Below are 13,073 nucleotides of genomic sequence, written 5' to 3'. Positions count from 1 at the left end.
AAGGATATTAAAATAGTATTTACACAAAATTCTTTTATATCTATCAGCTAAAAGAAAATCTCTTCTTGAGCACTGCTAGATTCCCACCTCCCCACTTTCTTTTTTTTTTTTTTTTACTGTAGGGAGAATAAAATACAATTTAAAATATTCCAATATTATTTAAGACTTCTGCATAAGGTATGGAACCTCGCATGGCTTGGGCTAAGACTGATAATATAAAGCTGTTTCTGGACAACACTATACTAATCCTTACTGTAAATGATTCACTGTAAATGTAACTCTCATGACGTGTTACAAAAATGTCACAGGAGATGTTCCCCTACAGAAAAAGAGTGAAAGCATTATTTGCCACAAGAATCCTGATGCCTAACTGAAAAATTTAAAGCCTTCCAAAATGAGAAAGGGAAGAAGCAGTCTTCCAAATCACACTGTCAGTACGTACTTCGATTTCTGTGAAGTGAAAGCATGATGAGCGCAGAGCAGCGAGGCACCCACACAAGCCTCTCTCCAGTCTTTTAGGACTAAGACAACTCAAACAAAGCTTTATTTACATTGCAGATTTACATTTTTACAGTCGGAGGGCCTGATCTTCTGGCCCTGTTCAGAAACCACCGAGCTCAGGGGCTGGTATTAGCGACCACTCGCGGAGCGACCATGCCTCTCCTAAGGCTTTCACCGAGCAGCTTTTCTAGTGCTAATTTCCCAAACTTGGTGGACTGGGTAAGTGCTGCCTACTATTGTCATCATACCGTCATCATTGTCAACATCGTCATCATCGTCAATACAACCACTTTTAAAGCACAGTTGCAAAGGAGGATTGCGTCTAAAAGGAGCTGCAAGCAGGGTGGCTCCTTTTCCAGGTTTTCGTCCAATGCACCACTGATTTCTTTTTATGGAGAGCTTAAACCTTGGGCAAAAGATTTAAGAAATCAGTGCTGGATTTGGAAAATGTAGCCTTTCAAATATGTCTGCTGTCTGATCTACAATGAACCGATCGGACACCAAGAAGCTAATTATCTCAGACACTGTACAACCACCCTCAAGAACAAATGTGAATATTCACAATCCTATTTCAGAACAGGTGCTATTTTCTGCATTTTTAAGACAGGCTCACTGTCTCGACCTATCAAAACTAATATGTGTAATACCTAAACTTCTGAAAGAAATCTAAACTACCATTGCCTCCTGTCAGAAGTATCAATACGAACCTCTTTAGCATCTCAAGACAATAACCAGCCCAGTGAGCTAACGCACAAACTCAAGGAAGCAGCATTTTATATTTGAAACATAATTTTCAAGTGCAAGTGGAAAAAATCAGTATGGTATTTCTCAGCTGATCAGTGGCCTCTTGTGTTCTCGGTGAAGTTGATTACAAGCTTTGCACTATTTCAGAACAGTAAAACCTGGCTTTCACCCGTATGAACCAGGGACCCAGAGCTCTATTTTCTCAATATCACCTTGTATTCCTTCTTTCCACTACTCTCAAGTCCTAAAAATCCTGAGAATGCTCTTCAAATTTCAAATCCAAGCATATCAAACTCATCACCTGTCTTGAAATGTTCAAGGGCCACTTTTGAAAAAATATTTTAGAAAACTGCTAATAAGTTGTTAAAGTTGCCCATCCTGTGAAAATTGACTTCAATGTAGATATGGAAGAAAACTCACAAGCATTTTCCATTTGGGATAAATTTTTCTGGCTTTTCTTAAGAAATGAAACAAGTTAATCATAGAATCACTCAGGTTGGAAAGGACCTTAAAGATCATCAAGTCCAACCACAGCCCAGCCATCCTACCCTCACTCTAACAACCCTCCGCTAAGTCACATCCCAGAGCACCACATCCAAATGGTTTTTAAGCACATGCAGGGATGGCGACTCAACCACCTCCCTGGGGAGCCTGTTCCAGTGCTTAACAACTCTCTCTGTTAAGAAGTGTTTCCTGCTATCTGTCTTGAAGCCTCCACTTTCTGTACTGCTAAGCAAGCAGATGACACAGCTGACAACAAAACAGATGCTGCTTTGCCATGGATGATGGCCCATCCCCTGATCAGTATGCTGAGAGAGTCTCCGTGGAAAGCAGACTATGGGCCTGGCCCAACAACCTATACTCATATGAGAAACTTTTTCCCACCTTAGACCTTTTCTCATCTTCAAAGTGCCACTAAAACGAATAAGATTGAAAGAGTACAACAACAGTTTCAGTACTGGGGCATACATTGCATCCTTGCTTTTCAAGCATAATCACCATCTTCAGCCAGGAATAAGGCTTGAAAACATATGACTCTATTGGATAGGATATTTGGTTCTTTTTTAAACCTTGGTTACATTATGAATGACATAAAGTAATAGAGAATGTTACCATCACTCTGGATTATTAAAAAAAAAAGAAAAATTAGATCTGTTAAAATGTTAAGCAAAGAAATGTTTTCTACTTTCAGCTCATACTTCCCGTGACAAAATGTATTATTTTTTTTTATTATTTCTACATATTTTATTACTTGCTTTCATTTTCTGACGCCTTACAAAATGATTAGCTTAAGTAGAAAATATTTTTTCATTCTTTCCTTCCTCCTTTTTCTTCTCTCTTTCTCTTTCTGAAGAGATACAACTGTTTATATTATTACAGTGAGGATGTGACGCAGTGAAAATTTTCAAGGACTTTGGGGAAATTAATCGAGCAGTTGCTTAATCTTATAGACGGGCTGAATTTTGCAGTTCTTACTTACACAAAAGATGTTGAATGGGAGTTTTGTCAAGTAGTCAGGATCTCAGCCACTAATAACCTCCCGGTTATTTTCTTTTTCTCATTAGCAGTCTAACAGCTAACAGACTAATCTGAAGCTGCTACGGGATGCAAGATGAATTACAGCGCATAAAGCTTACCCTATGAAAACCAGTGAAAAATTGCAGCCAGCATCTCTCAAAAGGAAACTGGGAAGGCTCCTAGGTGGGTACCAACCCACCAGAACTGCAGCGGCTCCAGCAGAGCGCTGCCACTTTGCAAAAATGGGGTCTGGCCCTAAAATTAGCCTCCAAAAATTCAATCTCAGGCGTTTTGAGAAAGTCACTTTGGGATCGTGATACCCGAAGCTGCTCAGATGCTCTGCTGACTCAGTGCAGGAGGTGCAAGGCAATGGCACTGTGGGGATTCGTCCTGCCACAGCTCTGCAGGATGGAGCTGTGCGTGGCTGGGATGGAGTGCAGGCCTTCCATTCTGCTGCGGGGCAGCAGGCGAGCAGGCAAAGGGCTGATGGGCTTCCTTCAGCCCACAGAAATTACGTTCAGAGTTAAGAAAAAATTGCTACAGCTGTTGACTTGTACACACAAGATCTTTGAGCTTGCTTCCACTAGTTCAGTGTTTTCACTCAGGTGTATTTTATCCCATGCACCACATGCAAGGAAAATACGACTACTTTTCCGAGAAGGACTGATATTGAACGTTACATTCTAGACAGCTTCATTCCACAAATGTACACTGCTTGCTAAACACTGCCTTTCTTAGGAACTGCTCCCACTTGGAAAAAGCCCCGACCAACCCTGTTGTCCTTCACTTTTGCTCCTGAATCTGATCATTTTCTCTTCAACTAAATCACATCCAGTTTTGTACACGGAAATAAACTTTTGGAAACGACTTCCGAGTTGCATGAAATAGGGAGCATTCCAAGAAGATGCTCTTTGGCAATTCAGTATTTTGCTACGTTTTGTTACCCTGAATCACACAGGTCTCAAATTGCACTTGGAGACACTCGGATAAAATCAGGTAAGAACATCCACATTTTCTCTGCTTTCATCTATTTCAAATTGCTTATACTCTCCCAAAGCAGAGATGTGCCTGGGAACTGGGAATCCAACAATCGTGTCAACAAAATATTTTCTGCAATATCTTATTTTAGACCATATGCTGTAACACGAATAAAAGCACGGGAAAACACAGTATGACTTATTATTATTTCTAACTCCTCAGCTTCGGTCTCACTGAGCTGATATGAAGAATGTATTAATATTTTCTAAACACGGGAATTTCTTTCCAGAGGAAAAATGACACCAATCATCAACCGAGAGACAGCGTGCGTTCCGTGAAGGAGCTTCACAAAAAAAACCCAGCACAACTCTGTGAGGGTTAAGATCAGCTTCAGATAAAGCATCTGCTAGCTATGAAGACACGAGATCTCACCTGCAATTCTAGTAATTATTGCAAAGTGCAGCTCACAGCCGTTTTGTGTGTATTTAAGCAAGCAACACTATGAACACTGAGCATAGCTCACAGACACAGGACGATCATTTACTATTCTTGCTGTGATAAGAAACAAGCTTGTTTTATACACAATTTAAATAAATTGTGATAATATATTCAAAAAAAACCCCATGAATTTGTTTTCAAAATTACCTTAATGTGGAAAGAGTAGCCTTATAACAATGTATTGATCGCTGAGAACAGTATTACTTTTTCCTTAGCTTGATCGTCTCTTATAACCGACTGAGCTTTTAAAGAAAGTTTTCTTAAATTGTTAGAACACGTTTATTTTCTTGCAAATTAATTCTTTTTAACTCTTTCTGATAGCTTTGAATCCCATAAAGAAAGATGAATTATCACATACTGAGCCCAAGCTGTGAAACAGGAGGAGACAAATAGAGACCCCTACTGTGTTTAACAATGTAGAAGAAATTCCAGACTCAACAGAAAAATTTTCTGTCCTTTTTCTCAGACCACAAAAGCTGTTAGTACAGATTTGAACAGTGGAGGGCACTCTTGCCATGCAAAAACTGTTCCTGACCTGGCACAATTTGTTTGATCTATTCGGTAGCCTCAATCTCAGAATTTGTTAAGTAACAGCCACCTGTGGCACAGGCACTAACTGTAATCTGTTTAAAATATTTGCAGTTCCTAATCTGTGCAGTGAAGCACTTGTTATCTTAAACACTGCTGCTGCTTTGCTACATGCATGCAGATGTGGAACAGATGCAAGCTTCACAAGTTGCTTTGAATACGTGTGCAAGATACAATACTAAACAAGATGTACATTATGTTTTTTAGAATTATACAGGGAGCTCTTCTTTTGGCTTTCATGGCATATTTATGGCATTACAATGCGTAGAATTTATCATATTGTTTGTAGGAAGTAAGTTGATTTGGAACACAATTCGGAATCCTAAAAAACTGCGGTCAATACTTCTCACATGGATGATACAAATAATAATAATAATAAAGATATTTAAAAACAAAGAAAGGAATGGCAAGGAGTGGGACACTAGGTTCCGTGTAGCTTTCCTATCCTGGGAAGTGTTTTACTAAGCAGATGCCAAGCTGTGCCACTAACACCCTACAGAATGATGCTGGCTGCTCTCAACTGCGGCACAGCGCTGATGAATTTGTGCCCAGAGAATCGCAGTAAGAGAAGCCAACGGAGAGCCCAGTCCTCTATCTCCTAAGCATCTTGGAACTGAATATACAAGTACAGGAGGAGACGAAGGCACTACTCCTTTGAGTAAAATTCTTCATGTACAGGAGTGGCTGAAAGGGCAAACTCTAAGTGATACAATGCTGACCACGCCGCTCGTTGTGCTCATTTACCACTCTGCAGACTGCACTATTACACTGGACAGCAAAGCACACAGGGATCCAAACAAGCTAGCTTTCAGCATATCCATCTTTGGGGATGTTGTCACATCAACAAGGTGATAAAATAAAATTATCCAACAGTTGCAATAGAAAGGATCTCCCGAAAAACTGACCGGAAAGTCGGTTTTGATTAACTGAAACTAAAATACTGTGGCACCTGTAGGGTTAATTAAGCAGCTCAGGACTTTGGGCTTGACAAAAGGAAACATTTTCCTTCTCTAAGAACTGAAAACACTTCTGCTGAATTAGATGGGCATCTGATAAGCTGTACAGCATGTAGCAAACTCGCAGGGATCTCTAGTTAATACTCAAATTCAGTCTTAACACTTAACAGAACAGTGGTAAGCCGTGCTGCCAAGGTCAACTGCACAGATGTACTAATTGTATTATGAGCTTGACATCTAGTGGCCACCCCTGGCAGGGCAAAGCAGGCAAAGGTTAAATCAGCAAGCCTTGTCAAAGCACTTCTAACTACCCACCCTCGGGGAGGCTCCTCGGGAAACGAGAGGGATCTCCTCCACCCCACCTCGCCCGGCTCTGGGAGCCTGCAGTGCCGCCCCGACCCCCATCCGACCCCCAGCTGACCCCCATCCCACCCCCACCCGGCACCCACCCAGCTGGGCCACGGATCCTGCAGGGGATGGACGGCCTTCCCCAGGGTTCCGGCATCCTTCGCTCTCTGGCAGGAGTTGAGATTTTTTTTTCTGCTTCTTTTTCAACCAATGATTGGGTTGAAATTATGGGGAAGGTGGGGGAGGGGGGGGGGAGGGGGTGAAAGAGGAGAAAAAACCCCCACAGTCTTAGAGTTCAGCAATAAGAGTTAGTTATCCAAGGAGCAATTAGAGTTATCCGAAGGCTCTCTCAAAAGATTTAGCTTACTTCGTAACAGATGCTGCCCAAGTGTGCTCACTGTATGTATCCTAACAACAGCAAGATAATATAAGAAAAACCCACTCTTTAGTCTCCTATCTGTTCATGTTCACATAAAAATGTGCTTTCTGACATCCTTTTAAACAACTGCTTTTCTGGCTTGCCCAGCTTTTAAGAGGTGTCCACCAATAAGAAGAAATGTGCTTTATGCCCAATTCACGACAACTGAACCAGCTCCTAGAAGTATATTTTATTCCAAATTCACATCTTTTTATTCCGTTTTTCTTTTTCTTTCTTTCTTTTCAACTGCTGCAGAACCTTCATTATGTTTGGTAGTAAATTTTAAGAAGGTAAAGGAAACAGGATTTTGTCCCTCTGCATGCAAACGTACAACTCGGTAAAAATTTGCTGCTGGAACTGGATTTACTCCTGCTTCCTTTGGACAGAAAAAAAAATATCTAGAAAATCACTCCCATTTTACAAATGTCACGTAATAGACAAACTGATTTTTGCATACTTTATTTTCTAAAAAGTGTCAGTACTCAGCTACTTTAATTTCCTGCCAGACCTGGATTATTATCAGCAAAAGTGACTGACTCGTGTCCTGACTGATGGATACTCAACAGATAGGCTTGTCCAGGCTGGGCAGTCAACTAATCAAATAAAGGAAAAATGCAAAGAAAATCTTCCTAGGAACCCAAGTATTTTTCAGAAATGGCACTAATTCTCTTTATTAATTTGTGTATTTTCACTCTGAAAATTGTAGTTTTTCCTCTTCCTTAGGCAAGGACAAGTAATTATCAGCAGCTAAAATGTATGCATATTAATAGCTTAATTACACAGATCCTAAACCAATACCTTTCAAAATTTCCTTCCTCCCACTCCAAGAAAGGGAGCCCTAATATCTACCTCGGGAGATGGTAAGAATTCCTCAAGATCAGCAGCGCCAGATAAAATCTGACCCACTTTGGTCTACTTGCAGCATTTCTACACACACCAGCAAATTGGTTAATTGTTGTAGCTTGCTTGTTATTCCAAGTATTTTCCTATTGATAACATCGATCAAAGCACTTGGAATACTTTAAAAATGATATAAATACAAATGTTACCTGGTTTTAATGCCATCTCTGTCATAATACCCGAATTATTTATGCAAAGAAGTTTCAGTTCTCTTTTCGTATCAAAGAGGCCGTTTATAGCAATACTCATTCGGCCCCTTTGTTTTTAAATCAAACAAACTAAATCTTCCTTCCAGTAGCCTCAGAACAGACATTTGCAAGAATCACCCAAGTTTCCTGAGACGGCTGCTTGTGACTCCTCAAGTTTTCAAGGCAGCAGTGCCTGAACGACACGCAACGATATTCTTTCAATATCTTTCAATTCAATATTCTTGCACGTAGGAACGTCCTTTCAAAATATATTTGCAGATACAGTGAACACACTCACACGAAGCTGGCTGCTCCGTACAGGATGATGCAGTTTCCACAGCGGAGCATGCGTGTCTGTGAACGTATTCCAAAGCAACACTGAGTGCAGTTACCAGCTACTCAGAGCTGCACCTTCCAATTCCACTTAAGCAGTGTGATAAGAGAGCCATTGGTTTACACAACACTGTTTGTATTGAGGAGCAGGGGGGAGAAAAAAAGAAAAAAGCAACACGCCACCACAACAGGCAGGCTCAGCTCTTAAAAAACAATTGCAAAAAGCAGGAGAGAAAACTGTCATTGCACAGTTGACTGTACGGTATCCCATTCACCTATCTTTGGCAGTAACTTCGCATGAGGAAGTCCAAAGCATCATTTGTTGTCATCCCTACTCACTTGTGCACTGTAAGAAGTGCTTCTCAGCATGTAAAATCCCCTTTTCTTGTACCCATGTTAAAATACAAATGCTGTACCTACTTCTGCACTGTATCTATAATTCTGATTCAATTTTAATCTGTTGAATTAGGAAAGCGTATTAGAAATGTAATTCCAGCTGGTACAGTTTACTGAGAACAGCTTTACATTTACTGAGAAACCAAGATTATTGTATACAACGGGCAGCCACTCGAAACCTTCTGCTGCTATTTTTAAATTATTTCCATCCTATCTTCTAATTTAGCAACCTGAAAGTGTATCTTTAACAGATGCCATTCATTCGCTCTTCTGCAGCTTAAGTATCGAAGTAATATGTCATCACTAGGTGTCTGCAAAGGCTCCCCCTCAAAATAGTTTTAAAAATGTATTTTAGAACCTCCCTTCCAACAATAAAATCCCGAGTGTAAATTTGTAGTTGATGGCGTTTCCGACTACCTTCAGATTTCAAACCATTTCTCACCATTATGCATTGCCCTGGTTGCACGCAGTTCTCTTACGCCGCAGTCCAGGCTCACTATAAAATTCTTTATTATGGTCCTTAAACTCCCGTGGTAATGTTAGCAGGGAAGTTGTGGTGGGTGCAGACAACTTGCAGCACGGCCTAATGTCAGTCTGCCCATTCTGCTCCCCAGGTTTCTTTCTGCTTGTAGGAACGTCCCTTCTCTCTAAGGGATTGCCTTTAGGGAGCGTTCACGTTGAAATGCCTCACTTAAAGTCTACGTCGAGGTCGTATTAAACATGATTTTATTAAATAAGTAATAAGCCCAATTTGCTTCGTCTTGTGTTAACAACAACTTCCCCCTCCCCCGCCCACCCCCCCCCTCTCCCATTGAAGATAACAGCCAAATTAATGAAAAGGCTGCATGTATCAAATAATGCTGCTCAGGCACTTTGCTTTTAAACAAACCCACAGACATCCCCGTGCTGTGGGAACTGGTTTTGGCTCGTTGCAAAATACGCTCTGTAGCACTGCAGCAATACCTTGATTACAGCTGCGAAGAGAAATGAAAAATACTGACTGGACGAGAAGTGTTTTAATTTGTGAGATTGGGAGCACTCGTTATATCTGGCCTATGAAATTGCTTTCGGTATGGCAATCGTTAGGCTTCCTAATGCAGCACGTAAATGATTTACACTGCATTAATGTGCACTAGATAGCCCTCTGCTCGTGTGTGCTGAGTCCACCTTGCTCACAGATCTCAAATGAAAGTGAAAAACCAACAGCTCTACTTCAGCTTGTTAATCGTTAACTACGAAGGGTTTCACTCTACTAATTAAAATATGTTTTAATAAAAGGGAACGTAGCACAATTTGATAACAGCCTCCTAAGGCTGAAAAGTATTTACATTGTTGCATTTTAGGGCTGCTGTGAAAGCCGATTTTGTGCTATTCAGGGACCACAATAATAACGCTTTAAAATTCCTCACTGGGATGCAATGTAGTCCTTTTGATGGAAAGACTGTCTTTCTCATTCGGCAGAAATAAATCCATTCATTTGATCATGTAGTCATTGAGGGCAATACAAAACAAACCAAGTGTGAGAAATTCTATGTGATGAAGTAAACAAAACAAAACCCCCCAAAAAAGGGGAGAAAAAAAAAAAAAAAAAAACCATTTCCATGACAAAAAGATTCTTTGTCCTTAATCTACCCACCATATGCAAGCGTTTCTTTTTAGCATATCTCTTGTTCTAATCTCGGGTGACATGGACATAGATAAGATTCACAAAACAAAACAAAAACCTAGTTTAACAATTTTTTTCCCCCAATTTATTAACTCGCCAGGAGTGTCCTGATGAAGTAGTGGGGTTTTATTTTGCTGTACTGAAGTGGGTTCGGAGCATTTCAAAGTCTGCAGTACTAGTGAAACATTCTCAAATAGAATCCACCCCAACAGAGGCTGAGCTCAGCTAATCGTTGTGTTGGCTTTTCTTTTGTTATTTTTCCCTAATAAAATCGTAATTCTCATCTGCTTGCCTGCACTTATTTTATTTCGCGTTGCCAATGCTTCCTAAAAACCCTATTCCTGTTTGCACTGCTTGTGCTGCTCCGCTGTGACAGAAGGAAGCATTTCTCTGGGTTATTGTCAATACCCAGTGGGTTTTCCCGGAGCAGTGGCAGCAACCCCATCCTAACTGCCCTGACAGAGTGGGACACATCCCGGATCCCGGCCACCCCGAGGAGGGCTTACAGCTTTGCCGATCTGACAGATGTTTTAACCCGATGAAGAGGATCCACACTGCCTTAAGCTTCCAGGCAGTAAAGTTTAGATACAATAGTCTAAATCCTCCTCGGGCTCCAACTTTGTTGCCTTTCCTCACCTACAGAAGCAACTTCTAGCTTTGGAACAGGAAAACGACTCTTTCTCTTTTCATTCTGAAGGGAGGGAAAGCGGATAAAGGATAGGGCCTACACGGAAGGCAGAAGACACGGGGGCTCCCACTTAGTTTTGCAAGAAGCCGAGAAGGTAGGGAGCTACCGTGCACAGAAGGGAAGAAAAACTTTCAAGTGGAAGCCCTCAACTTAGCCCGGGGTAAGCGAGGAAGGGCTGTGGCATGCCTTCGCACGCTGCAGCGCCTAAGGCTATTTCAATTGAAAGAAAGAAAGAAAAAAGAAAGAAAGAAAGAAAGAAAAAAAAACAACCAACAAACTGCCGCTCTCTTTCTACAAACAGTCCGGCGAGGTGGAAATTAGGAGCGATTACAGCCCGAATCCGTCCCGCTTTAGACACTTGTTCACGAGCAGAGCGGGCCGCCCAGATGCATAAAGCGAGTGTGGCGTGTCTGCGTGTGGGGAGGGAGCGAGGAATGGCGGATGGGCGAGCGAACGGCCCTTCCTCGGCGCCTGCAGCCGGCGCGACAGGGGCCGGTGGCGGCGGTGGCACCGTGTCACCTCCCACCGCTCAGAGCCGGGAGGCGGTGGGGGGAGGCAGAGCAAAGGGGGGGCGAGGAGCCGCTCGGGCTCCTCAGAAATACCCCAGCCTACCCCGCTGCTCACCCTGGGCTGCCTCCGTTCGAAGCCCGGAAGGGGCTCCCCCAAACCACGCCGCCCCAAAGCCAGCGCCCGGTTGAGGGAGCCTTCGGCAGCCAACGATGCGGGGCCGCCCCGGGGGTGAGACCTGGGAAGATCGCATCCCCCGGCCCGCGGGACCCCCGCTGCCCCAACTTTGGTGTCGGAGGGCTAGGGTAGCGTGGCTCCGGCCCGAACCTCCAGGGGAGATGAGGGGTGGAGGGGGGGAGGTGGGGAGGGATGGAAAACCGGTGCAAAAAAAAAAAAAAAAAAAAAAAATACAGACAGGGAGAGAAGCACGGAGGAGTGGAGGAGGCGGTGCTGCTCCCGGTGTCCGCTCTTGCGGCTGCCCGAGCCCGGTCAGAGGGAAGGAGGCAGGGCCTGGCCCGGCAGAGAGCCCCGCCGTGAGAGCTGCGCTCGGGTGGCCGGCGGGGAATCGCGGGGAGGGCCGCTTGGGCAGGGGGTGGGCTGCCGAAACTTGGCTGAACTGCGAACTTCTCAGTTCCGCCGCCTCTTTCCCCGGCTGCTCGAATTCCCGTTCTCCCGCTGCGGAGTAATTACGCTCCCGTGCTCAGCAGCACCGTAAACGCACCTATCTCCATCCGAAACGCGCTCACAAAAGAGACAGAGAAAGAGGCGCCGGGAGCTCTTACCGTGCTCGGAAACTACCTCCGCTTGCAGCTCTTCGTCCGATTTGAGATGCTGGGGTTTCGCTTGCTTTCGACGAGACATGCTGCTAACTGAGCCGTCTTGACTCTGCTTTTTGCAGAGGCATCAGCGACGCGGAGGTGGAAAGGGGAGGAGGGGGGGGAGGAATTGGGAGCGAGGGGAGGGGGCTGGAAATAACTGTTCGCAAATAAAAAGTCGAGTTGCAAAACAAACCAAACAAACAACAACAGAAAAGGCGACCAACCCCACCGAGGAGGAGAGGAGGGAGAAAAAAGGAAGAAAAAAAAAAAAAAAAAAAAAAAAAAAAAAAAAAGAAAAAGCAAGGCTAAGCAACCAAAGCGGAGTGAGCGGGCGGGCGTGCAGGGCTCAGCCGGGCGGGCTGTGAGCGGCGCGGGGCTGCGGGCGCGGCGGGCTGGGGCGGCTGCGCGGAGCGCGCATGGGGCTCCGTAATTAGGCTAGTGAATAATGCATGGCGATTAATGGTGCTGGGGGCGAGCGGGGATTGGCGCGGCTCCAGCGGACTCGGGCTGCATATGGAAATGAAGGGCAGGCTCCGCAATTAGCCGCTCCGCTCCGCCGGGGGATGCGGCTCCGCAGCAGCGTCGCCCGCTACGGGCACTGAGCGCGGCGCAGGGGCATGCAAACAGCGCGCAGCGGGGCTCTGGGCTGCACGCGCTGTGCACAACATATGGGCCAGGTTCGCTTCTCGGGGGAGGTCACGATCCTCGCCTTTCTGTCTTTCTTTTCCCTCGGCTCTCATTTTATTTTGCTCTGTTTTTTTCTGTTCTATTCTATTTTTGTTTTTTTTTTTTTTTGTTGTTTTTTTTTTATGTTTTTTTTTTTTTTTCTCCTGATTTTTTTTTTCTTCACATCACCTCGTCTCTCCTGGTCTCTCTTTCCCCAGAAGTTGATCTGCGAGGCATCTGCTGTCTGTGTGCGTGTGAGTAATTTCTTTCCGGGAGAAGAAACTTTTGTGAACGCTTCTCTTTCTTTTCTGTGTGCCTGTGCGTCGTCCGCTCTTCTCTCCCTTCGCTTTTCACGTGCTTCT

General features: G+C 43.9%; 1 protein-coding gene across 1 annotated transcript in view; it reads right to left on the bottom strand.

Moving 5' to 3' along the window:
* The window catches only part of SALL3 (spalt like transcription factor 3), a 19,611-nt gene extending 7,523 nt beyond the window's left edge, over window positions 1–12,088 (bottom strand). The window contains exon 1 of the mRNA XM_042808666.1: window positions 12,010–12,088. Within this exon, the coding sequence (XP_042664600.1) occupies window positions 12,010–12,088 (79 nt within the window). The remainder of the gene's footprint in view (window positions 1–12,009) is intronic.
* Between the last annotated feature and the right edge of the window lie 985 nt (window positions 12,089–13,073).

Source organism: Centrocercus urophasianus, unplaced genomic scaffold (genome assembly GCF_019232065.1).
Source record: "Centrocercus urophasianus isolate 14NV4802_14NV808 unplaced genomic scaffold, USGS_Curo_1.0 seq_11, whole genome shotgun sequence".
Classification (NCBI taxonomy): domain Eukaryota; kingdom Metazoa; phylum Chordata; class Aves; order Galliformes; family Phasianidae; genus Centrocercus; species Centrocercus urophasianus.
The sequence above is the reverse complement of the archived record's forward strand: the minus strand, read 5'-3'. Positions and strand labels throughout refer to the sequence as shown.